This window comes from Perognathus longimembris, chromosome 6 (assembly GCF_023159225.1).
Source record: "Perognathus longimembris pacificus isolate PPM17 chromosome 6, ASM2315922v1, whole genome shotgun sequence".
Lineage (NCBI taxonomy): Eukaryota > Metazoa > Chordata > Mammalia > Rodentia > Heteromyidae > Perognathus > Perognathus longimembris.
The window spans coordinates 14,271,845-14,295,084 of NC_063166.1; the positions used below are offsets into that span (position 1 = coordinate 14,271,845).

General features: G+C 51.3%; 2 protein-coding genes across 2 annotated transcripts; both read left to right on the top strand.

Moving 5' to 3' along the window:
* The first annotated feature begins 1,374 nt into the window (after positions 1–1,374).
* On the top strand, positions 1,375–2,469 carry Psors1c2 (psoriasis susceptibility 1 candidate 2). The gene is made up of 2 exons (XM_048348198.1): positions 1,375–1,492; positions 2,114–2,469. The coding sequence occupies exons 1-2, from the start codon at positions 1,438–1,440 to the stop codon at positions 2,467–2,469; spliced, it is 411 nt and encodes a 136-aa protein (XP_048204155.1). The 5' UTR covers positions 1,375–1,437.
* Positions 2,470–17,035: 14,566 nt separating this feature from the next.
* Cdsn (corneodesmosin) lies at positions 17,036–20,659 on the top strand. Its single transcript, XM_048348140.1, has 2 exons — positions 17,036–17,120; positions 19,152–20,659. Exons 1-2 carry the CDS (start codon positions 17,036–17,038, stop codon positions 20,657–20,659), a joined length of 1,593 nt encoding a protein of 530 aa, XP_048204097.1.
* Positions 20,660–23,240: the final 2,581 nt, after the last annotated feature.

Genomic DNA, 23,240 nt, shown 5'->3' on the forward strand with positions numbered 1-23,240 from the left:
ACTCTGAGATCCTGTGCTGAGCGCAAGGGCTTCGTGTGTCAGAGGACGCTGGGAAGAAAAGGCCAGTGCTGGCAAGGAGTTTGGGTTTTATTCCAAGTCAGTAGAATAAATACTCAGGGGAGCAAAGTGGTCTGACTTGCATTTTTTAAATTAGAATTTATTTTTGCTTGAATTCTGGGCTATCCCTGAGCTCCTTTTGCTCAAGGCTAGCCCTCTACCACTTGTGCCACAGCACCACTTCTGGCTTTTTCTGTGATTGATTGGAGATAAGAGTCTCACAGACTTTTCTGCTCAGGCAGGCTTTGAACTGCCATCCTCAGATCTCAGCCTCCTGAGTAGCTAGGATTACAGGTGTGAGCCACAGTGCCGGCTCTGACTTGCCTTTTAAAGAGCGGAAGAGGAGGAGGAGGCTGGGGTGAGGTGGTCTGTGGCCAGAATGGGGGCTTGCAGGTGGGGTGGTGAGGGAAGGCATGTTGGTCCCCACAGGAGCCATGGGTGTGACATCCGTGTCACTGTGGAGATGCTGGCTGGCTGGCAACACCTTGGGAAGGAAATGGGTTTTAGGAGGAACTCTGAGCCACGAGTGTGCTGAGACTTAAAGGATGAGGATGGTACACAGAACTGGGGCCCAGGACCAGGGTGGGGTCAGGAGAGGGAGGGGGTCCTGGGGTTATGGGTAGGCAGCTCCTTCCCAGCCTCTGCTGGACCTGGTGCAAGGAGCTCTGCGTGGGGAGAGGAAACCAGGATGTTCTTGTGTCCTTCCTCTCCCACAGTCACCCCAGGGTGGCTCCCCAGTGGAATTCCTTGGGTGTCACTGCTGGGGAGTCCCCTTATGACCAAAGAAGGCCTGTGCCAGTCCCGAGGGAGTGCCAGGCAATGGATGAAGGCAACCCCTTCCCTACTGGTCCCCCCCCCCCCAAGACAAGGGTGAGGGGTCCAGGCTGGAGTGCTAGCTCACCCTGCCTCACCAGTGTCCCAGGGTTCAAAAGCACCCCCACCAGCTCTGGCGTCCTGCTTCCTGCCTTGTAATTAATGGGGCTTCCCCACGCAGGGTTTGCCCCCATTGTTTTGGCTTCAGTAGGTAAGAGGGATGAAAGGTCGATGTCCCTGTGATTATGGAGATGAATTGGTTGCTGTAGGGTGTGGGTGGGCAGGGTGTAAAAACAAAGGTGGGTGACTCAGGGTCTGGGTCACTGATAGGGGAGAGCTGGCAGTGGGGTACAGGGCTGGGGGACTAAAATGAGAGACGCCATGCTATGTTAGCTAGGGCCTTCCAAACGGGTTCAACCAGTTAGGTTCTGATAGGATTCCTTGGTCACTAGTCTGGCCCCTCCCCTCAGACTGACTTCCTCTTCTTCCTCCTCCCCTATAAATCCTCTTGGGGTTCCTAGGCACCTGGACTCAGTGCACCCCACCTCTGGGGGCCGGTGGACAGCCATGATGCTCAGCTGGAAGCTGCTGGGGCTCTTGGTGCTCTGCCTGTGTGCTGGAGGTGAGCTGGGGCGAGGCCGGGAGAGGGTTTGGTGGGATGAACATGGTCTGGACGACCCACCTTTTGCTTAGTGAGGGGGGACCACAGGAAGGAACGGGTTGAACTGGGTGCTCAGGGATGAAGGGGATTCTGGGCATTAAGGGGAAGAGCTGTGCTTCGTTCAGGCAGAGCTGGGTGGCAATCTCAGTGTTCAAGGGTGTGGGGCTGGTCTACTTTGGAGCTGTCATTAATGATGGCGGGGTCTCTGTGGAGTGGGGTCTGTGTGCTGCATGGGGCCAAGGTGTTGACTGCTTTGGGTGCTGATGAGCCTGGCCAGGGGGTGGGAGTGGGGCAGGTGGGGATGGGGAGGGTCTCGATGGGTTTCTCAGCCATGTTGAGATGGAGCTGATTTGGTGGGTTTCCGGGCGCCTCCAAGCAGGTCACCTGAACGGTCCAGGTCTGTCCAGGGTTTTGATGTCATCTTAAGATGGCTGGGGTGTATTTGGTAAATGTTTACCGGGAACTTGAGCTTTGTTTATGGTGTCTGCTCAGGCTGGGTCCCTCCCAGAGAGGCTCTGCCTTCTGGGTGGAGGGAAGTCCGGCCCTCGCCATCTCTTACCTTTTCTCCTTCCTCTTCTCCAGGCATCTCAGGCAGTGGGGACCAACCCCCGACCCCACCCACAGAATCTACAGAGGAGGAGAGCTCCCCAATATTGCCTCTGGGTCCCCCAATCCCTGGTGACCCCTGGCCAGGGGCACCCCCTCTCTACGAAGACCCTCCACCTCCAGGCCCTAACCGTCCCTGGAGAGACGTACCTGCAACTGGTGTCTGGCCCCCCGAACCCCCCAGTACTGAGCCTCCTCAACCTCCCAGGCCTGACGACCCCTGGCCAGCAGGGCCTCAGCCTCCAGAAAACCCCTGGCCTCCTGCCCCCGAGGTGGACCATGGTTCTCAGGAGGAGCCAGACCTCGACCCACCCCAGGAAGAATACAGATAATGAGGATCCCCTACCCCCACCCCCACCCCCACCCCGTGACTTGGGCCTCCAGGCCCCTTCTGCTTCCCCTTAAAATTGTCCCAGTTTTGTCTAATTCCCGTCCTCATTCCCTCAACTGTATTCCAACTCAGATGGTGTCCTTCATATTGTTGGTTCTGCTTTCCACACACTTGCAGCTTCCCACCTTCCCTCCTCTTTCCTCTGACTACAAACGCACACATTTCTACCTTACCTGAGCTTCCTCCCCACTCCCCCTTCCCCATCCTCTTCTTCTTCCTGGTCTTCCCCGAGGTGGGAACTCCAGGGAGGCCCGGCAACGTTGTGCTCGCTGCTGCCACCTGGTGGCCACCAACTAGAACGTATCTGTTGCCAAGGATGGTGCTTCCACGAACTGGAAAAATAAAAACCATGGTTTCTTAATTTTGAATCCAGGCTGCTTCTTTACCAGTGCTTACATTTTTAAAAAATAGTCAGACGCCATCTTCGCAGCTCTAAACTGGAAGCGATTTGAGTTCCTTTCTTGTCTATATGGTGTGCCAGTGGATGGTGGGGCTCAGCCAGAGGAGGGGGGGAAATGAAACAGAGGTCACAAGGATTCTCATGGGGCGTGGGATGGCAGACCCATGTTCCTTCACTTCTGGGACCCCCACTGAAGAAGGAGAGAATATGTTAGGTCTTTCTTTAATGGCATTTGATTTCCTACCTTTGTTCTCTGCTATCTTCCTCAGGGGTGTGTGGGTAGGTTAAGGGAACCCATTTCCAGATGGATGTGGACCTTCTCCTGAATTTCTTCCCACCAGGGAGCTGGACAGGAGCTGCCAAAGGCTGATAGGAATACAAACCTGCCATTTTCTGAGCTGCAGTATGGCCTAGGTGGTAGAGGAGGCTTTGAGTCCAGTCCGTATACAGAAAAAAAAAATGTGTTTCAAGCCAGGCACTGGTGGGCTCATGCCTATAACCCTAGTTACTCAGGAGGCTGAGATCTAAGGATCATGGTTCAAAGCCAACCCAGGCAGGAAAGTCTGTGAGACTTTTACCACCAATAAACTACTCAGAAAAAGCTGGGAGTGGTGGTGTGGTTTGTGCTCAAGTGGCAGAGCACTAGCCTTGAGCACAAAGAGGCTCAGAGACAGCACCCAGGCCCTGAGTTCAAGACCCAGGCCTGGCAAAAAAAAAATGTGCTTCAACAAAAGTTTATTTATGTCTATTCATTATCAACGTTTACAGCTTTGATAAATTTTGTCTTAGAGTAATTGTAATATGAAGCTGGAGATGTGGCTTAAGTGGGCTACGGCAGGCTGTGACCCTCACGCGCAATGCAGGTGCTGAAGCTCCCAGGTAACCTACAGCCCACTGCAGGTTACCAAAGCAGACAGGCCCAAGAGCACTTGTGCGCAGGCGCCTGCAGGCCTCTGCCTTTGCAGGCGCTCTTCCTGGCATGGCCCGCCTCCCTCAGCCAGGTGCTTCTCTGGGGTGCTTCTTCATGTACCACTGTCCATTCCCACCTGAGGCCTGCACCGCTTCAGAGAAATGATGGATTCCTGGCTGTCTTCTCCTCACAGCCTGGGTTCTGAATAGTTCTTTCCTTCCTAGCTTTTGTACTGTTTGTGCTACTGACCCCCAAGTGTGTCGTACGTGCCCTGTGTCCCCACCTCTGCTCCTGCTCTGCTGTGGAGCTTGGAATTGCCTGAAGATTTCCCCTCCCACATCCTCACACCTTCCCCCACTTTCCCACACCCCCATCCCACCCCTAGGCCTTGTCCAATGACTGACAAATGTGCAAGCATCCCTACTTGAAGTCCCTGCGTGGAATCTGCCCTCCATGAGACTGCTTGGCCCAGCCATTGCTTAGTCCCTTTCCTTCTACATCTCACTTCCCTGTTCTTCTCTTCCTGCATCACTTTTTTTTTGTTTTTTTTTGCCAGTTCTGGGGACTGAACTCCAGACCTGAGCACTGCCCCTGACTTATTTTTGCTCAAGGCTAGCACTCTACCACTTGAGCCACAGCGCCACTTCCAGCCTTTTCTATATATGTGGTGCTGAGGAATCGAACTCAGGGCTTCATGTATATGAGGCAAGCACTCTACCACTAGGCCACATTCCCAACCCCTGCATCTGTGTGTGTGTCAGTTGTAGGTCTTGAATGAACTCAGGCCCTGGGTGCTGTTCCTGAGATTTTCTGCTCAAGGCTAGCACTCTACCGCTTTAAGCCACAGCGCCATTTCCAGTTTTCTGGTGGTTAAAAGGAGATAAGAGTCTCCTGGGCTTTCTTGCCTGGGTTGGCTCCCAACTGTGATCCTCAGATCTCAGCCTTCTGAGTAGCTAGGATGACAGGTGTGAGCCACTGTTGCTTGGCTGAAGCTGTCATTTAATATTCACAATAGCCTATGGTTAACACCATTCTGAGAAAGAGAGGAGAGGGGCTAGAGAGACACAGTGACGCAGGAAAGGTCACACGGGACAATTACAAGCCTGGATTTGAACTCTGGTCTATGCTGTATTAATAACTTTGATCTCAACCATGATATTAGTCTTTGTTTATGTGAGCCTGACAAGAATACAGTGCCTAAGCCATATTGCATATATAATGTGTTTGATGAAGGGCCAAATTCATTAATAAATGGCAGATTTGGGTCTCAGAGAGCAGATGGAAAAGCTTGCAGAGGGGATTAGAACCAGGAGAAGAGGGGACACTGTTGGAGAGGCGGGTTAGGGAGACTTCGGGGAGGTCTTGGCACCAGGCTTGGGAGCTCATATCTGATTCCTCCCTCCTTTGTTAGAACTATGGATAGGAGGGAAGGACCGGCACACACGGGGGTCCTCGGGAGGCGGGAGGTGTGGGAGTGGGTCCTCCCACGAGCCCTTACACCACGCTAAGTCAGTGAGGTGAAGCTACTTGGGGAAGGGCAGAGAACAACAGAATCCTTAGCAGGAAAGACTGTGAGACCTTTTCTTTCTTTCTTTTGGTTTTGGGGCTTGAACTCTGGGCCTGGGCACTGTTCCTGAGCTCTTTTTCTCAAGGCTAGTGCTCTGTCACTACAGCCACAGTACCACTTCTGGTTTTCTGGTGGTTAATGGGAGATAAGAGTCCCACAGACTTTCCTGCCTAGGCTGGCTTTGAACTGTGATCCTCAGATCTCAGCCTCCTGAGTAACTAGGATTACAGGTATGATCCACTGGTGCCTGGCTAAAATCAAAATTCTTAAAGGAGAGAGGAAATGAGAAAACAAAACTGAAAACCTGAATCTGTAATGTGGCTAGGACTCAGCATTATGCTGCTTGTTTTCTTCCCTAGTTTTTTTTTTTTTTTTTTTAAATAGTCTCTATGGGTAGCCTAGCCTAGCTTTGAATTCATGATACTCCTGCCTTAGCTCTTGGAGTTCTGGGAGTACAAATGTGAGTCATAATGCCCAGCTTTATGTTGGCTTCCATGTTTTTCTGTCCTTATAAAGTCTCTGCCTCCTGAGAGCAGAGCTAGGGCCTCATCCATCGTTGTATCTCTTCTCTCCTAGTACTCCGTACTGAGTAGATGTTCAATACAACAGGTTCTTAATTCCATTTTGCGAATAGGAAACTACCTTGAAACCAATCGTGGTGGCACATGCCTGTAATCCTAGCCACTTTGGAGATGAAGGCAGAAAGATTGTCAGTGGCAGGCCAGCATGGATAACGTAGTGAAACTGTCTCAAGAAAAGAAAGAAAGAGAAAGAGAGGAAGGAAGAAAGGGAGGGAGGAAGGGAAGGAAGGAAAGAAACAACAAAACGGAGAGGGAGAAAGGAAGACAATAAACAAATAAACAAACACACACACAAACAACAAACTATGCTGAACTCCTAGAGAGGTAATACTCACCTGCTCAAGACATGTCATCAAAGCCAAAGCTAGGTATGAAAATGCCTGGCTCCAAACCAGTTCAATTGAACAGGTGGGTGAGTGGGAGAGACAGAGGGAGAAGGAGGAAGCATGAGGTCATTGGAGATTTTCATACCTATTAATAGGCCATGGGTTTGGACACTCCAGCATGCCATGTTTTATTAGCTGGGGAGGAGCTGGAATGAGACTGGATGTGTGACGTGCAAACACAGGGAGCCCCATTGTGCCCGTGTATCCATTCAGCCTAGACAATGGCCACTCCCCTCCATCTGCCTGGGATAACCTGACCTTGGAGTGAAAGAGGCACTGCACCTTATCTTCTGTCAACATGGAGCTATAGATGGAAGGGACAATAGCCCAGTGCTTCGGACATGGCAGATGGTCAATAAAAGCTTGGCCAAGGAAAGAAAAGATCCCAGAACTGGTTTGGTGGTACAATCTAATTACAGAAGCTGCGTTACTCAGGGAACGCATCGGGCACAGCCCTCGGCCTTTGGGCAGGTGAATACCGTCTTTGGATAGGGCAGAGAAGATGGTTGTCGGCCCTGCTTTGAAGATCTCTAGGCAGAGAAACTCCAAACCACTCATTTGTTCCTGTTTGCCCACACCTCTAGCACTTACTGAGCTTCTGCTGTGTGGGGTGCGGGTGACCATCCCAGGACACAGTTTCAGTCCTCCCTACCCTCAAGGAGCTCTGGGTCTAGGGGAGAAACAAACACATCAGTCATGGCAACAAGATGGGACGCAAGTCCAATTAGAGACAGCACATCCGACGCAGGCGCCCAGGAGGGAAGTCTCAACCCTTCTGCCAGTTTCATGTTCAAATGCATTTGCTCAGAGAAGACGTGCCTTGATAGAAGCTTAGCTTCTCTTACTGTTTATGTATATTTTCTTCCTAATCTCCTTTTGTGATGATAGGGCTAGAACCCAGGACCTCATGCATGCTAGGCAAGTGCTTTACTGTTGGGTTATATTTCAGTGTCTATTACTATTATTCCTCATTATTATTGTTCTTGTTATCATCATTGTTATTCTTTAAAAAAAACAAACATGGGGCTGGGGATATGGCCTAGTGGCAAGAGAGCTTGCCTCGTATACATGAGGCCCTAGGTTCGATTCCCCAGCACCACATATACAGAAAAAGGCCAGAAGTGGCGCTGTGGCTCAAGTGGCAAAGTGCTAGCCTTGAGCAAAAGGAAGCTGGGGACAGTGCTCAGGCCCTGAGTCCAAGGCCCAGGACTGGCCAAAAAACAAAAACAAAAACAAAACAAAACAAAACAAAAAAACATGGACTTAAACTGACTCCACTCTAAGTTTCTAAAAGGCAGTAAACCATTGCTCCTTAGGTTTCCTTTTTGTAGCGCCATTTCAACTGCTCTCATAGTGGTAAGAACATCAGATGGTCTTGTTCCTTCTCTGCCCTCTCTTCTCTGTGTAATCTTGAGGTGTGATACTTTCCTCCCTCCCTCCCTCCCTTCCTCCCTCCCTCCCTCCCTTCCTCCCTTCCTCCCTCCTACCTCTTCCACCTCCTCCTCCTTTCTCTTCCTCTTCTTTTCTGGTACTGGGGCTTGAACTCAAGGCCTCACACTCACTCAGCTTTTATACTATGGCTGGTACCCTACAACTTGAGCCATGCCTCCAGTTCTGGCTTTTTGATGACTGACTGGAGATGACAGTCTCTCAGATTTGTCTGCCTGGTCTGGTTTTGAACCTTGAACCTCACATCTCAGCCTCCTGAATAGCTAGGATTATAAGTGTGAGTCCCTGGCACCTGAATTTCTTTTACTATCTCTAGTATCTCATAGGCCATGCTGTGCCTAGTTTTCTGTGTGGAGGTGTTTTTATTCTGCCACCAGAAGGCAGCCTCGAGGCGCCTGCAGGTGTATTTCTCGGTTACACTAACAGCATGTATTCATTGGGCCACTGGCGACATACCCAGAGTCTTCTTGGTCATTAAGAGGACTGTGAAGTAAGGCCACGCATGTGAGGTTGAGGCACGATAGACTCTGGTGCCTTGAGGAAAAAGTTGAGACTGCTTGGTCAGTAGTCCAACAACCAGTATTTTAATCTATTATTGTTTTTATTATTTTCATTAGTTGACTTTTTTCAGTGTTGGGATTTGATCTCAGGCCTTTGAACTTGCTAGGCAGGTACTCTCCTGCTCAAGCCAGGCTGCCATCATTCTTCCAGGGGCAGGGGAGAGTAAATGCTGAATAGATACACATCTGGAATAAGACATCATGTAGTGATCAACACAATGAAGCTCAGGAACACACAGGAAGGAAAGAGAGAGCAAGAATACCTGGGGAGGGGGCTGGGGCACGCTTTCAAGTAGAAAGTTATCCGATGGCAGTGGCTTGTGTCTGTCATCTTAGCTATTCAGGAAGCTGAGATCTGAGAATCATGGTTTGAAATCAGCCCAGGGAGTAAAGTCCATGAAACTCTTATTTCCAATTAATTGCCAAAAATGTTGGAAATGTGGCTCAAGTGGTAGCACTAGTCTTGAGCAAAAGGGGGACAGGACCTGTCCTCTAGAGGACAGGTGGCAAGAATTGAGAGGTAAGACAGGCCATGGAAATGTCTGGGGAGAAGAGGCAAAAACCAACTTAGCGTGGCATGTAGAATATCGTTAAGGATCCCAAAGTCCCAGTTACCGGTAGTAGTCATTGTATCAAACTTTTTTCTTTTTATGTTACTATGTGGCTAGTCACATTCCTTAGCTTTTATGCTCAAGGCTAGTGTTCTACTTCCAGGTTTTAGGTGAATCATTGGAAATAAGAGTCTCATAGATTTTCCTGCCTGGGCTGCCTTTGAATTTTGATCCTCAGATCTCAGCCTCTTAAGTAGCTGGGATTATAGGTGTGAGCCACAGATGCCTGGCTTGGTGCTAACCTTTTGAATTTGTCTTTGCCAACTCCAAAGGGTAAATCCAAACTGTTTTCTCAAGTCATTAAGAAAATCTAGGTAACCTCCACCCGTGTGGATGTCTGCAATGAGCTGAATGTTGTTACTCACTGTCCAGGAATTAGAGGCGTTCTGTGCTGGACATGGTGTAGGCTTTGGGTCAGCCGCTCTATCAGGAGTGTATGTGTACTAGCCATCCTGTGTTAGTAATGTTTCAGGAGCCAAGAAGACAGATGCACTGGTGAGGCCATCTACCTATGAAGACCCTCAGGCAGGCCAGAATCCAGGAGACAAGATGGGTTCCCAGGGATCCTATCCCCAGGTACTGGGGCTTTGAGAGCCACACCTGGCCTAGAAATCCCTCCTCGCCCAAGCCCTTCCAGTCTCACTGGAGTCTGACCACATGAGGCCATGCCCTGACCCTCCCTCCCTCTGGCCTCTCCTCCATGTTCCTTCTGGCTGGGGAGAGAACTAGGTTTCTAATTCTGGATGAACAATAAAAAGTATTAATGGCCACAGTGGGGAGAATGACTATTTAATAGGCATGCGTAATGAGCAGACGATGAGGGCTGGTTTCTCTAGGGCTTGCTTCACAGAACTGAGAAGGGGAAAATATTTGGTTATTTGGAGAGCTAATCGCAGTATCTATCTGCACCTGCTCCCAGGACAGGAGGGGTGGTGGCCAAATTAGATGTCACTTAGGCAAGGCCATAAAGTTTTGGGCTCAGGGAACATGACTGTCCCTCAGCTGATTCCTGCTTGCTTTTGGAGAAGAAAGGACAGGAATGGGGGTGCAGGTCCCCTGATAGGCAGGTCCCCCACTTTTCAATTCTTCCCTTTTTAGGATTCAAGCTTGAAGATGCACCTGGCTGTGACCCCAGTCTTCATTCCCATGGGCTGGCTGTGGAGCCCTAGGTCCCTTGGAAGGGGAGGGGACTGCTACAAGGACAGGACATGGGTGGTGTGGTAAGTGGAGGCTGACCAAGCTAAGCTCAGGAGGGTGGTTCTGCAGAGAGAGTGATGAAATGGAGCTGAGCAGGGAAGAAGGAAGGAAGAAGGAGAGCTGAGACCATCCCATACTGTTGAGTAGTCTGAGAGAGAAGGGCAAGGTAGATTGACTACACACCAGAGTAGTGATTGTGTGTGTGTGTGTGTGTGTGTGTGTGTGTGTGTGTCCTGGGGCTTGAACTCAGAGCCTGGACATTGTCCCTGAGCTTTTATGCTCAAGGCTAGTGTTCTACCATTTGAACCACAGCTCTACTTCTGGCTTTTTTGGTAGTTAATTGGAGGTAAGAATCTCATGGACTTTCCTGTCCAGGTTAGCTTTGAACCATGATCCTCAGGTCTCAGCCTGCGGAGGAGCTAGGATGACAGGCGTGAGCCACCAGGGCTGGGCTTGGGGCAGTGATTCTCAGCCAGGGGCAACATGGTGTGCTGAGAGGGGCACCTGCCAAAACCCCTAGGGGATATAAAAATGCACGGTGCTGACTTCATCCATCCCCCAGTAATAGGGGAAACCCCATTCTTCCTCATCACAGACACGTGAGCACTGCTATTTGTTCATGGAAGTGTGGAAAGGAGAAAAAGAAAGAAAGATAATCCAGTGGAGAGTCACCCATGAGGAATGAGGGTGGGACACACAGGGTGGGTAAGGAGCCAGTGAGTGGCTCTGTGTCAGAGCCGAGTGCACGTGTCTGCTCCCTGCTCCTCCAGACCAAGCCGTCCAGGAGGCCAGGCCTGGCCAGGGCCTTGGTACCATGGTGTCATCCTGTGATCTGTGGGGCAGGTAGGAGAGAAAGGCAGAAAAGGAAGAGACGGTGTCCTGAAAGAGGTAGAAAGTGGAAGCATGCACACAATCCCCCAGCAAGTGGTGCTCACTGTCAGGGAGCCCAAGGGCCAAGGCAAATGGATTCTGCCACATTTTAAAGCTTAGATGAAGTTGGTGGCTCACACCTCTAATCCAAGCTACTCAGGAGACTGAGATCTGAGGATGGAGGTTCAAAGCCAGCCTAAGCAGGACTCCTGTCACTAATGAACTGCTCTAAAAAGCCTGAAGTGGCGCTGTGGCTCAAGTGGTGGAGTGCTAGCCTTGAGCAAAAGAGCTCAGGGACAGTGCCCTGGCCCCCCAAAAAAAGGAAGAAGAAGAGAGCTTAGATAACACCCTGCAGTCTATCTACAAAGAGAACGAAGTCAGGACTAGGCAGGCTCTTCTGCCACAGGGAAGAAACCATGGAGGCAGCTTGGGTACTCAGGAGGAAGGCAGCGAAGTGAGGCGTGTGGGCTGAGGGAGCCATTTCCTTGTCACCTGGGCAGATAGGCAGGAAGCCCACATGCACAGGCTCCCCTCCTGTGCGCTTGGTCATGAGTGGGACCAGGTGAAGGCAGTACCGATGACTCGGAGCCAGCTGTCCTCGCTACAGGAAAAACAGCTCAGAGGATCTGGTCCATGCGTTAGGACAGCCATGTCCGCCTCCACTTCCAGGATGAGTCCACACGGCAGAGAGGTGATGGAGGAGGCCAGGAGCTAGCACAAGGTCTTCCACAGGAACCCAGAGGAGAGAGGAGCAGATGCTGGAAGGAGTCGACAGGGTCTGGACCTTAGACTGGCTCTGAGTAGCTTCTGTCCACCATTCTTACATGAACTCTTCATATCTTTGCTCGCTCCATCTTCTTCTCCTCACCTAAGCTACAGGTGTAACAAGGCCCATTCTTCTAGAACTTCTGGGCTGACTTCTAGGTCTACCAGGGAAGGACAGAGAAAATTGAATCAATGGGCTGCATGTGCTTTCTCTGTGTGTGTGTGCGCACATGCACATGTGTGTATGCAAGTACTGGCACTTGAACTCAGGGCCAGGGTGCTGTTTCTTGGCTTTTTCATCAAGGCTAGATCTCTATCACCCCTTCCACTTCCAGCTCTTTGAAATAAGAATCTCATGAACTTTTCCTGCCCAGGCTGGCTTTGAACTGTGACCCTCAGATCTCAACCTCCTGAGTCGCTAGGATTATAGGCATGAGCCAGAGGGCCCAGTAGCTTCTTTTGAGACTCTTTCTCTCTATAGAGATAGACACACAATAGAGGTTTTGTCCCAGAGCTGATAGAGTATAAGGAAGGCACGAAGTCTGTCCTGAAACCACACTGTTGGCTTACAGCACAGTATGGCAAGCAGAGGCCATCTCCTGGAGGTCCCACAGACCTGGATTTGTGTCTTTTCCAAAGGAGTTTGCTTGTTTTAGCAGCTGGTCCAGACATGTCCTTCCTATTTCTCCCTCCATTAAAAAGGGGGGGAAAGCACCTGTCCCATTCCAGTGTTGTGACCAACAGGACGGTGCCAACTGATAGACCTAGACGGCACCTGGCCACCGTGGCGGCGAGTGAAGGGGGATCTCTGGCCCCAGCATCCTCTGTTTTTAATACTAGGGCTCGAACTCAGGACGTCGCACTTGCTAGGCAAGGGCTTTGCCACTGAGCTACATCCCAGTCCCCCCTCTTTTTTTTTTTCTTTTTTCTTTTTGTGTTGGTCCTGGGGCTTGAACTCAGCTTTGTTGGTGGTTAACTGGAGTCTCACAGACTTTCCTGCCCTGGCTGGCTTCCAATCTCAGTCCTCAGATCTCGGCATCTTGAGTTGCTAGGATTACAGGTGTGAGCCACCAGCACCTGGTTTCCAGCCTCCTCTTTGACCAGGCCATTCTCTCATTCATTCATAGCCATCCAGTTCCCTCAATGCTCGCACACTTATTCCATTGCCTATCAAACTCAAATGCCTTTAGCCAGTGTTAGAGATCACCTACATTCCTGGTGTAAGCCGCCCCTCCTTCTATTTACCCCATGGTTCCTTTGAAAGTACCACCCACTCATTCCTGGTGTGCCCCACACTTTCATCTGAGCCTTAAGCCATGGGTAGTACTAAATCCTGCATGTCCTGTGCTATGACTTTTCCTATATATGCCCAACTGTGATAAAGCTTGGTTTACAACATAGGTACAGCTACAGTAAGAAAATAGAACAGTTATAACTAGATACTTTTTTAAAAAGTTAGTTAAAATCTTTGAAATGCTTCTCTCTCGTGTAGTGTGTGTGTGTGTGTGTGTGTGTGTGTGTGTGTGTGTGTGTGTGTGTGTACTGGGGCTTAAACTTGAGGCCTCCCATTCTTGTTTGGCTTTTTCACTCAAGTCTAGCACTCTCTTATTTGAACCACAGCTTCACTTCCAGTTTTTCTGGTGGTGGTTAACTGGGGATAAGAGTCTCAGACCTTCCTGCCCAGGCTGCCTTTGAACCTTGGTCCTCAAATCTCAGCCTCTTGAGTAGCTAGGATTACAGGTGTGAGCCATCAGCTACCAGAGTCTAGGGAGGGGTGTGGGGAGGCACTGACGTCACTTTACAATGCATCCTTGTCTCAGATTTATTATTTTACTTTATTGATTTTTTTTGGGTGCAGGTCCTGGGGCTTGCACTCAGGGCTTGGGTGCTGTCCCAGTCTGTGTTCAAGGCTAGCACTCTATCATTTGAGCTACAACGCCACTTCATTTGGGGGTTAATTGGAGATTAGAGTCTCTTGGCTTGAATCGTTTCCATTAGGAGTTTTTCATTTATTATTTTCAGACCTCCCTTGATCACAGTGACTGAAACAGCAGAAGGAGTAGGGGACATTGCATAGCAGAGCACAGAGGATTTCAGGAAGCACAAGGGGGTAGACTGACCTTCCCAGCGCTAGGATGTGGGCAGTGCGGTGGAGGACCGGCACAGTCCACTCTGGCAGGTCGGGGAAGGGGGTGACTATTGTAGACAGGACAAGAGCAGCTGATGGAGGAATGTGAATGTGTGGGTGGCTGGAGAGTTGGCGAGAGGCCGAGAGAGACTGTGCCTCCTCCAGCCTGGTAGACCTGGCCAAGGACTGACGGCAGCCAGGAGGAATGCAAAGCAGAAAACAAGACAAAGGCTGCCACCTCCGGCTGAGGAAACCTGGATCCAAGAAGAATCACCCACAGTTCCCAAGTTCTCCTGCCAAGGGACTTCCCAGCACCCAGACCGTGTCCCAGACCACAAGGCTCCTTTCTCCCCTTTTTCTCTTGGCAACTCCTCCCCCTATCCCAGCACCCTCTTTCTCTCCCCATTCTAGATGGGGCCTGAGAGTCTAGGGAGGGGTGTGGTCACTTCACAATGCATCCTTATCTCAGATCTATTGTCTTATTATTTTTTTTTATTTTGTGGTTGAACTCTGGGCTTGGGGTGCTGTCCCAGAGCCACAGCTCCATTTCTAGCTTATTTGGGGGTTAATTGGAGATTAGAGTCTCATAGACTTTCCTGGATGGGCTGGGTTTGAACTGGGATCCTAAGATCTCAGCCTCCTGAGTAACTAACATTGCAGGTGTGAACCACAAACACCCAGCATTCTGTCTCAGATTTATGCCTTCCACTCCCTATGAGGCAGAGCAGACTCTTGCAGGGTGGGCTCCAGTAAATCATTCTATGTTTTTGTCCTGAAGGTAGGATTTAGATAGAAACAGCTGTGGGGCTCCACTTGCCAAATGGGTTGGGGGTGGGGTGACCCCCTCATCCATTTATTCTTTCTGATAAATTTCCGCTTGGTATTGATAGTAACTTTCCAAGGTAAGCATTGTTCAAAATACTCCCACTGTTCAGATGAGGAAAATGAGGTTAGAAATGTTGGACGAATTGCCTGAAACCATAGGATTAGCTGGGATTTAACCTATGACACCTGAATCTCCAGGCCAGGTTTGTGTTTATCTTCCCTACGGCATCCGCCCTCTTCCAGAGCTGCTGGCACGGTCACCCGCCCTCTGTACAGCTCCCACGGGCTCTCGGTCTGCCTGCTCCCCTTCTAGGTGCCAGAAGGAAGTTAAAGACCAAACTAGGTGGTAGCCTGCAGTTGCATTTCGCTATTTACATTGAAATTAATTAAAGCTGCACAAAATTAAAAAAAATATTTCTGCTGTGGGTTATTATAGCTTTTTCTTTCTTTCTCTTCCTCCTCTTCTCCTTCTCCTTCTTCTTCTTCTTCTTCTTCTTCTTCTTCTTCTTCTTCTTCTTCTTCTTCTTCTTCTTCTTCTTCTTTTCTCCAGTCATGAGGCTTGAACTTAGGGCCTGGCTAGCAGTCTACCACTTTGAGCCACAGCACCACTTTCAGTTTTCTCATGGACTTTCTTGCAGAGGCTGGCTTCGAACCACAATCCTCAGATCTCAGCCTCTGGAGTAGCTAGGAGTACAGGTGTGAGCCACCAGCATCGGATTCCACTTCCAACTTTTTGATGGTTAATTGGAGATAAGACTCTCATAGACTTTCCTGTCCAGGCTGGCTTTGAACCTTGATCCTCAGATCTCAGTCTCCCCGAGAAGCTAGGATCACAGGCATGAACCACTAGGGCCTAGCTTTACTTGCCCCTTTTAAGAGCCTGTAGACTTGTGTGGCTGGTGGCTGCGGTGTTAGATGAGTTTGGAGCCGGCGAGGAGGCAGAGAGAAAGGGGAGAGACCAACCCAAGGGCTCCAAGGATAGAAATACTTTCATGAAGAATGGGAAGTTCTGGAAAAGAGTTTGGGTGAGGAGAGGAAGGCAGGTAGCTGTCTGAGGAGAGATTCCTGGGGCCTCTCCCTCCGATACTGATACTCTCGCCAATACCAGTGAGCAATCAGCGGGGTGGAGCCAGCCAGAGGAGGAGGGACTCCTAGTAAAGGAAGCCTCAACACTCTCCCCCATCCCAGAGCTCTGGCTATCTATCCTGATCCTTCCGGGACTCAGCGGTCTTCCTGGCCCTCTTTTATTCTCTCAAGCATGAGTTCTGGCTGCTTCCTGTTGGCCCATCCAGGCCAGGCAGCCAGCTAATGGCTGCTGGGCCACCACCTTTCCAATTAACCTCATTAGCCTCTTGCTCACTCTTCTGAGCCTGGGTCACCACCACGAAGGAGGGGTTGTGAGTGGCTTGTGAGTAACTCAGACCCAGCTATGACAGGGGTCCCCCTAGCCCAGGCCTGTCCCCAGGCTAAGCTTTGACACCCGATGCCCCTCACTGTCTGTCCCTGGAGCACCCCAGAAGGGGGTCATTAGAGGGCCAGATTGCAGAATATGGATGCCTAATTTCAGAGAAGGAGAAGGTTTGTTTATGAATGGGCCCGGTATGAGGCTTGACTAGGCTATTGCTTGGGCAGGGGCAAAGGGGAAGGACAGATGTTTGTAGCTGAAGGAGGGAAGTGGAGGACAAGGGATTGGGATGTGAAGGAAATGGACAGATGCTTGACCTTCATGGGAACCCCGGGGGTGGGGTGGGGATGGGGTGTGGATAGGGCAGGAGCAGGCACAGGGCCCTGAGTGTGGAAGGGAAGGAAACGTGAAATGTCCACAGGTCATCTTCTCGTGGAGGGAGGGTGAGAGGATAGGGCAGACCATCTCTCTGGGCAGCGAGAAGGAGGGAAGCCAGGCGTCCGGGTTCTAGAGTGAGAGTGGCCGTCCCTGAGGGGGTGGCCCTGGGACAGAGGATGTGGTTCCAGGTTAGGCAATGAGAAGCCAGGGGAGGTCAGTCAAGGCAGAATCTAGGGCCCTGTGGCTGTGGCCCCCCCACCCCCCACCATCCATGGCAGCCATTTCTGCTGCTGAGTAGGCAGATATGACAGCCGATTGCTTCAGCTCCTCCTGCCACACCAACTTCCCCCAGGCACCCACCCCCTCTGCCCCTCCTCCCTCCCCTCAGTGACTCCTGCCCAGGGAATGTCCAGCCCTGGCATAAAGGCTCCCGTGTCCAGGAGCTGCTGTCAGTCAGAAGGCCACACCGTCCGCGATGGGCTCCTCTCGGGCACCCTGGACGGGGCGTGTGGGAGGGCACGGGATGATGGCATTGCTGCTGGCCGCTCTCCTCCTGCCAGGTAGGAGGCTGGGGGCCCTAAGGTGGGAGGGTGTGGAGGAGAGATGTGGACCCCAGGTCAGGGGACACGGGGGGGGGGGCGATCCGGTGCCTGGGGGACAGTCCAGGAGAGGACTCAATAAGATGGAAGAGCAGGGGCTCTAGAACCTGATCTTTGAGTTGGGGTGGGAGGGACTTCCCTTGATGGCCTTGTCACTCTAGGTAGATGACTTAAGCTTTAACTGAAAAAAATAAAAAAAGCTCCACCATTGCGCTACACTTTCAGCCCCCACTTAAACTTTCTGAGCTTAATAAAAGGGGGTCAGTAATATCTACCCCTAGCTGTAGTCTCTGTGGGTCTCAGATTGAGTAATGCACATGTCCTGTGCTTCGGAAGTTCTAGAGGATTCTATCAGTGGTTTGTTGTTGTTGTGACAAAAGTGCTAGAGGATGATGATTGGCTATTTTGTAGTAATGATAATTGCTGGTGACAGGGTAAGAATTGTGCTAGACAGGGTCCTCAACACTTTAAATATATTAGCAGTTTTTATCACTGCAAAAATTGTGTGGGGGAAGATTTGTTATTCCCATTGTACAGATGAAGACACTGGGGTTCAGAGGAAAACTGGCTTGAAGTCACCATGAGAAGCAGGACAGCCAGAATTCCAAACCTAGGCTGGGGGGCTCAGGTGATCACCTGCTGAGGCAGGGTCGGTGTGCTGATTGGTTTTTCAGTTCACCGCTTGTTGGTGGAAGGCTGGAGAATGAATGTGATTAAGGCATCACAGTGTCTAATGCTTTATGTGTGTGGAAGCTGCTTAATGGGTCGATGATCTCACCCAGTCTCCGCCGCAATGCTGCGAGGAAGGCAGGACAGACCGAGCCTCTCTGAGGATAGAAACGGAAGCGGGGAGAAGTGGCTAGGGCGTGGCTCTCCCCATGCTCCTTGGGACCTGAGGCGGCTGGAGTGGGCAGGGGACATTTGGGTCCAAGAGCCACAGTGGCAGGCTAAGGGAAGAAGAACTGGGACTCAGAGCGGAGGGTCAGTTATGGAAAGAAGAGGGTCCCCAGGGGGGGAAGACAAGGCAGCAGGGGTCAGATGCAGGGTGGAGAGAAGGTGGCAGGCCCACGTGTGTGATGGCTGGGTGGGGACAGAGGGAAGCAGATAACGCTCACATTGCTTCAGGGGAGGGGTTCGTGCTCTGTTCCTGAGCTGGACCAGCGAGACCAGGGGTGGCTCAGGGTGGGGTGTCCTGTCACACTGGTACCAGCAGGTTCTGAAGCAACAGGTAAGTGCCCCCACATCCCTGCCCCCACCCAGCTTTCCTGGCATAGCCACCGCTGAGACCGGAAGCAGGATCTCCACACGTTACCCAGCCTGGACCCTCGTGAGGAAGCGGATACTTGGATGTTATTCTTCAAGTACCTCTGACACAAGGATCCCCCCTCCCCCTTCTCCTCCCACCCCATTCTTTCTCTCTTTGTGCTGGTCCTGAGCTTGGGCCCTGTTCCTGAGCTTCTTTTGCTCAAGACTAGCGTTCTACCACTTGAGCCACAGCTCTACTTCTGGCTTTTTTTTTTTTTTATACTTTATGTATTTTGCCAGTCCTGGGGCTTGAACTCAAGGCCTGGGCACTGTCCCTGAGCTTCTTTTGTTCAAGGCTAGCACTCTACTACTTGAGCCACAGCGCCACTTCCAGCTTTTTTCTGTTTGTGTGGTACTAAGAAACGGAACCCAGGGCTTCATGCATGTTAGGCAAGCACTCCACTGCTAAGCCACATTCCCAGCCCCTCACTGTCTCTAATTTTTTCCAGGTGAATGTTTGCTCTCCCCACCCCATCCATTCCCCACTCCTGGAACAATGCAACTGCCTTTATTCTGCTATCCTAACATCTTTTGTAGACAACAGCCAATTCACCTTCCTTTTACTACCTTCAGTTTTCCCAGGCTCCTCTCAGGAGAAACCTGAGCAGCAGATGACTGCCCAGGACTTGCAAGGTGAGAAAGGGAGCCATGCTCTTCCCTGATACTGACCACCTCTTTCCTCCCTAGGGACCCTGGCTAAGAGCATCGGGCCCTTCTCAGATCCCTGTAAGGACCCCACACGGATCACCTCTCCCAACGACCCTTGTCTCCTTGGAAAGGGTGGCTCCAACAGTTTCAGTAGCCACGGTGGCTCCAGTAGCTTCAGTTCCAGTTCCAGTGGCTCCAGCATTGCCAGCGGTGGCTCCAGTGGCTCTAGCATCTCCAGCGGTGGCTCCAGCGGCTCCAGCATCTCCAGTGGTGGCTCTGGTGGCTCCGGCGTTATCCATGGTAGCCCTTCAGGATCTGTAGTATTTAAGCCAGGAACGGGCTATACCCAGATCAGTTACTCCTCTGGATCTGGCTCCAGCCTCCAAAGCTCCTCTAGCTTCTCCCAGTCTGGAAGCAGCAGCTCTCAGTCAGGAGGCAACAGAGGACGAGGGGATGGCTCTGCTCTACCCACCGATGATTCCTCCCGCTTGTCATCAGGCTCTTTCCAGTATGGAGGAGGCTCTTCTTCTTCCCAAAGCTCCAGCATGTCCAGCAGCAGTTCCCAAAGTGGCAGCTCCAACCTGCGGCCTTGTAGCTCAAACGTCCCTGACTCCCCCTGCAGCGGGGGCCCTGTCGTGTCCCACTCTGGCTCCTACCTCTCCGGCTCCCACTCTGTGTCAGGGGGGAAGAAGCCTGTGATAGTGGTGGTAGAGCAGCACGGCTCGGGCGGGCCTGGAGTGGTTCAAAGCATGCCTTGTAGCAATGGGGGCCTGCAGGGGAAGCCCTGCCCTCCCATCACCTCCGTCCAGCAGTCCTACGGTGGTTATGAGGTCGTAGGAGGCTCTTCTAACAGTTACCTGGTCCCAGGCATGACCTACAGCGGAGGCAAAATCTACCCCGTGGGCTATTTCACCAAAGACAACCCTGTCAGGGGCTCTCCAGGTGTCCCCACCTTTGCCGCTGGGGCCCCTGTCTCCGAGGGCAAATACTTCTCAAGCAACCCCATCATCCCCAGCCACAGCTCTTCGGGTTCTAACATCTACCAGTCTGGCCCTTCCCCCGCCATCGTGTTCCAGCCTGTGGGCGCGGGTGGGGTCCAGCCCTGTGGAATTGGCTCCACAGGTTCAAAGGGGCCCTGCTCCCAATCCAGTTCCACCGTGCACATCAGTTCTAGCGGTTCCAGTGCCTCCTACCATCCCTGCAGCGGGGTTTCTCAGGGGCCCTGCTCCCCGCCAGGCACGGGCCCCATCCGGGGCAGCTCCAACTCCCTCTCCGGGGGCAAAATCATCCTTCAGCCCTGCAGCAGCAAATCCAGCTCCTCTGGTTACCCTTGCATTTCGGTTTCCTCCTCAACCTTGAGTGGGGGTCCTGATGGCTCTCCTCATCCAGATCTTTCTGCTGGAGCCAGGCCCTGTGGCCCCAGGAGCTCTGGAAGGGTCCCCTGCCGCTCCATCCGGGACATCCTGGCCCAAGTGAAGCCTTTGGGGCCTCAGTTGGCTGACCCGGAAGTTTTTCTGCCCCAGGAACAATCACTTAGCAATCCCTAAGTCCGTTTTTTATATGTGCATGCGTGGACACACATTCACAATGCATCCCATCTTCCAACTAGGAGATATCCAAGGTCACGGGCCTTGAGTTAACTCAGTTTTCCTCCTCCATCTCAAGAGAGCTACTCTGCTAGCTCCATTGTGCCTGTGTTGCAGACTCTTGTTTCTTCTGTTTCCCAAATGGTGAACTCCAATCCCTTTCTTCCTCCTCCCCCACAGCTTAGATCCCACTGAACAGCAAAGCTCTCTCAGCCAGATCAGCACCCTCTTAAAGTATTCCCCCCCACCTTTTTTTGTATTTTTTTGAGATTGTCCATTGGCTCAGCTCATCCATTTAAGTTCTTGACTGGGAAACTCCTGAAAGAATCCTAGATTTTTGACAGCTGGGCAAGTCATCCCTTCCTCTCCTGCTTTGCTAAATAAAGCAAAGCCCAAACCATTCCCTAAACCAATAACTACTACTCGCTGGCCTTCCTTTGCCATCTGTCTGGTCAACTTGCTACGCCACAGGGATCTTGCTCTACACCTGCCCTCCACCGTACTGCTCACCTCACCCTGTGAGATCCCTGTTTCCCACCCAGCCTTGCCTCTCAAGCTCTCCCTCTCAGCCCCGTTTCCTGGCTGTCAATTCTCTCAGTGCCCAGGTGTTGCCCTGTGGAGAGGTACCCGAGCATCTTCAGAGACTGGAACAGACTCCCAGCTCTCTCCGGATTCTGGACACAAGCTCAATAAACTGTGTGAACTCAATGCAGAGTTTTTGCTTTCTTGGACAAGTCTTGGGTCTTCCTTAGTATCGAGGTAGTACTCTTCATATGCCTCTAGAGGGCCCCATCTCTCCCATTTTCACCCAGAAGTCTCAGTGTTATTCCTATTCCATTATACCTCCTTTCACAAAGAGGTAAAGTGATCAGTATTTGTTGCCCTGAAAGCAGAAGTGTGGTCTTCCAGATCGTTCCTTCCTCTCATTGCTCTGAGAATCTATTCTCTCTGTCATCTCCCATTCCCACTGGGGTCCTCTCCACCCCTTGCATAAAGTCCTCATTGTTTCCCTCCCCACCCAGGCTTCTCTTCTGTCATTATTGTGTCTCACCTTCTAGATGCCGTCCTCTCTGGGAGTCCCCAGTATCAATTTCCTGAGTTTCTTTCTGGGACACCTTGGACCTTGGAAAGGCTGAGACACTCTAATCCAGGCAAGATTCCTGGTGACTGAGTCGGAGCTGGGTTGTTCTGAAAGCTGAAGGCGGAGAGAATAAGACAGGATGGGGACCCAGCAGAGTACACCAAGCATGGTGACTCACCGGCCTACTTAACTAGCTCCCAGCCCAGGGCTGAATAGAAGCAACAGTGTCCTCACCTCCGCCTTACTCTATTGCCTCTGCTGTGGTTAGACTGAGAGCTGTGCTTGAGGTAGTTCTTGGGTGAGAGGGCAGAGGTGGAGAAGGGAGAGAAAGTGAGGAGGGTGGTGAGGGCCATGTGGTTTACAGCTCTGAGGGTGTGTGTGTGTGTGTGTGTGTGTGTGTGTGTGTGTGTGTGTGTGTTCTTATAGGAAGGGACTCATCCCCAACGCAGTACATCTCTCAGAGCCTCTGCAGGGCTGCAAAGGAATTCACTCCTACTCTAGGATCAACCTGTTTCTTCTTGTTGGAGTAGAGTAAGCTGGCTAGAAATGACCTGGGACAGCTGAGAAAAGCTTTACAGTTGGCTGGAGATGAAGTGGAGCTCCAAAGCAGTCCTGTTTCTGTCATCATCTAGAGTTACCATGGAACCAGTCTGATCCCTGAACTGCAGACACTGATAGAATTCAAGGGCCTTGTGGGCGCCACAGATAGGAATTGTGGGAAGATGTAGGATATGCTAAGGTGGAGACTGTTCTGATTTCTGGCAAGGTGCAGGTTAAAAGCTTGAATAGGGGGCTGGGAATAGTGGCAAGAGTGCTTGCCTCATATTCAAATCATCAGCACCACATATATAGAAAAGGCCAGAAATGGCACTGTGGCTCAAGTGGCAGAGTGCTAGCCTTGAGCAAAAAGAAGCCAGGGACAGTGCTCAGGCCCTGAGTTCAAGCCCCAGGACTGGCAAACAAAACAAAACAAAAGCTGGAATAGGCAGGTGCCAGTGGCACACGCCTATCATCCTAGTTGCTTAGGAGGCTGAGAGTTGGAGGGTCATGGTGCGAAGCCAGGTAGAAAAGCCTGAGAGATTTCACCTCCAATCATCTAGCAAAATGTCAGACTAGAGGTAGAACTCAAGTGGCAGTGCGTGAGCCACGTGCAAGGAAATGGATTGAGGGTTGATAGCCCCAGTACCGGCACAAAAACAAACAGCTGGGTGCCAATGGCTCATGCCTATAACTGTAGCTACTCAGGAGGCTGAGATCTAAGGATTGTGGTTCAAAGCCAGTCAGGACTAGAAAGTCGGTGAGACTCTTATCTCCAATTAACTGCCACAGACCAAAAGTACGGGTATGGCTCAAGTGGTAGAGCACTTGCTTTGCGTATAAATGCTTAGGGGTATCTAGGCACTGGGTCCTTCATGCCTATAATCCTAGCTACTCAGGAGGATGAGAGCTAGCCTGGGCAGG

Coding starts and splice junctions, on each gene's coding strand:
- Cdsn (XM_048348140.1), top strand. CDS start 17,036: ATGGGCTCCTCTCGGGCACCCTGGACGGGGCGTGTGGGAGGGCACGGG. Junction 17,121..19,151: donor GGCCGCTCTCCTCCTGCCAG/GTAGGAGGCTGG, acceptor TTTCCTCCCTAG/GGACCCTGGCTAAGAGCATC.
- Psors1c2 (XM_048348198.1), top strand. CDS start 1,438: ATGATGCTCAGCTGGAAGCTGCTGGGGCTCTTGGTGCTCTGCCTGTGT. Junction 1,493..2,113: donor GCTCTGCCTGTGTGCTGGAG/GTGAGCTGGGGC, acceptor CCTCTTCTCCAG/GCATCTCAGGCAGTGGGGAC.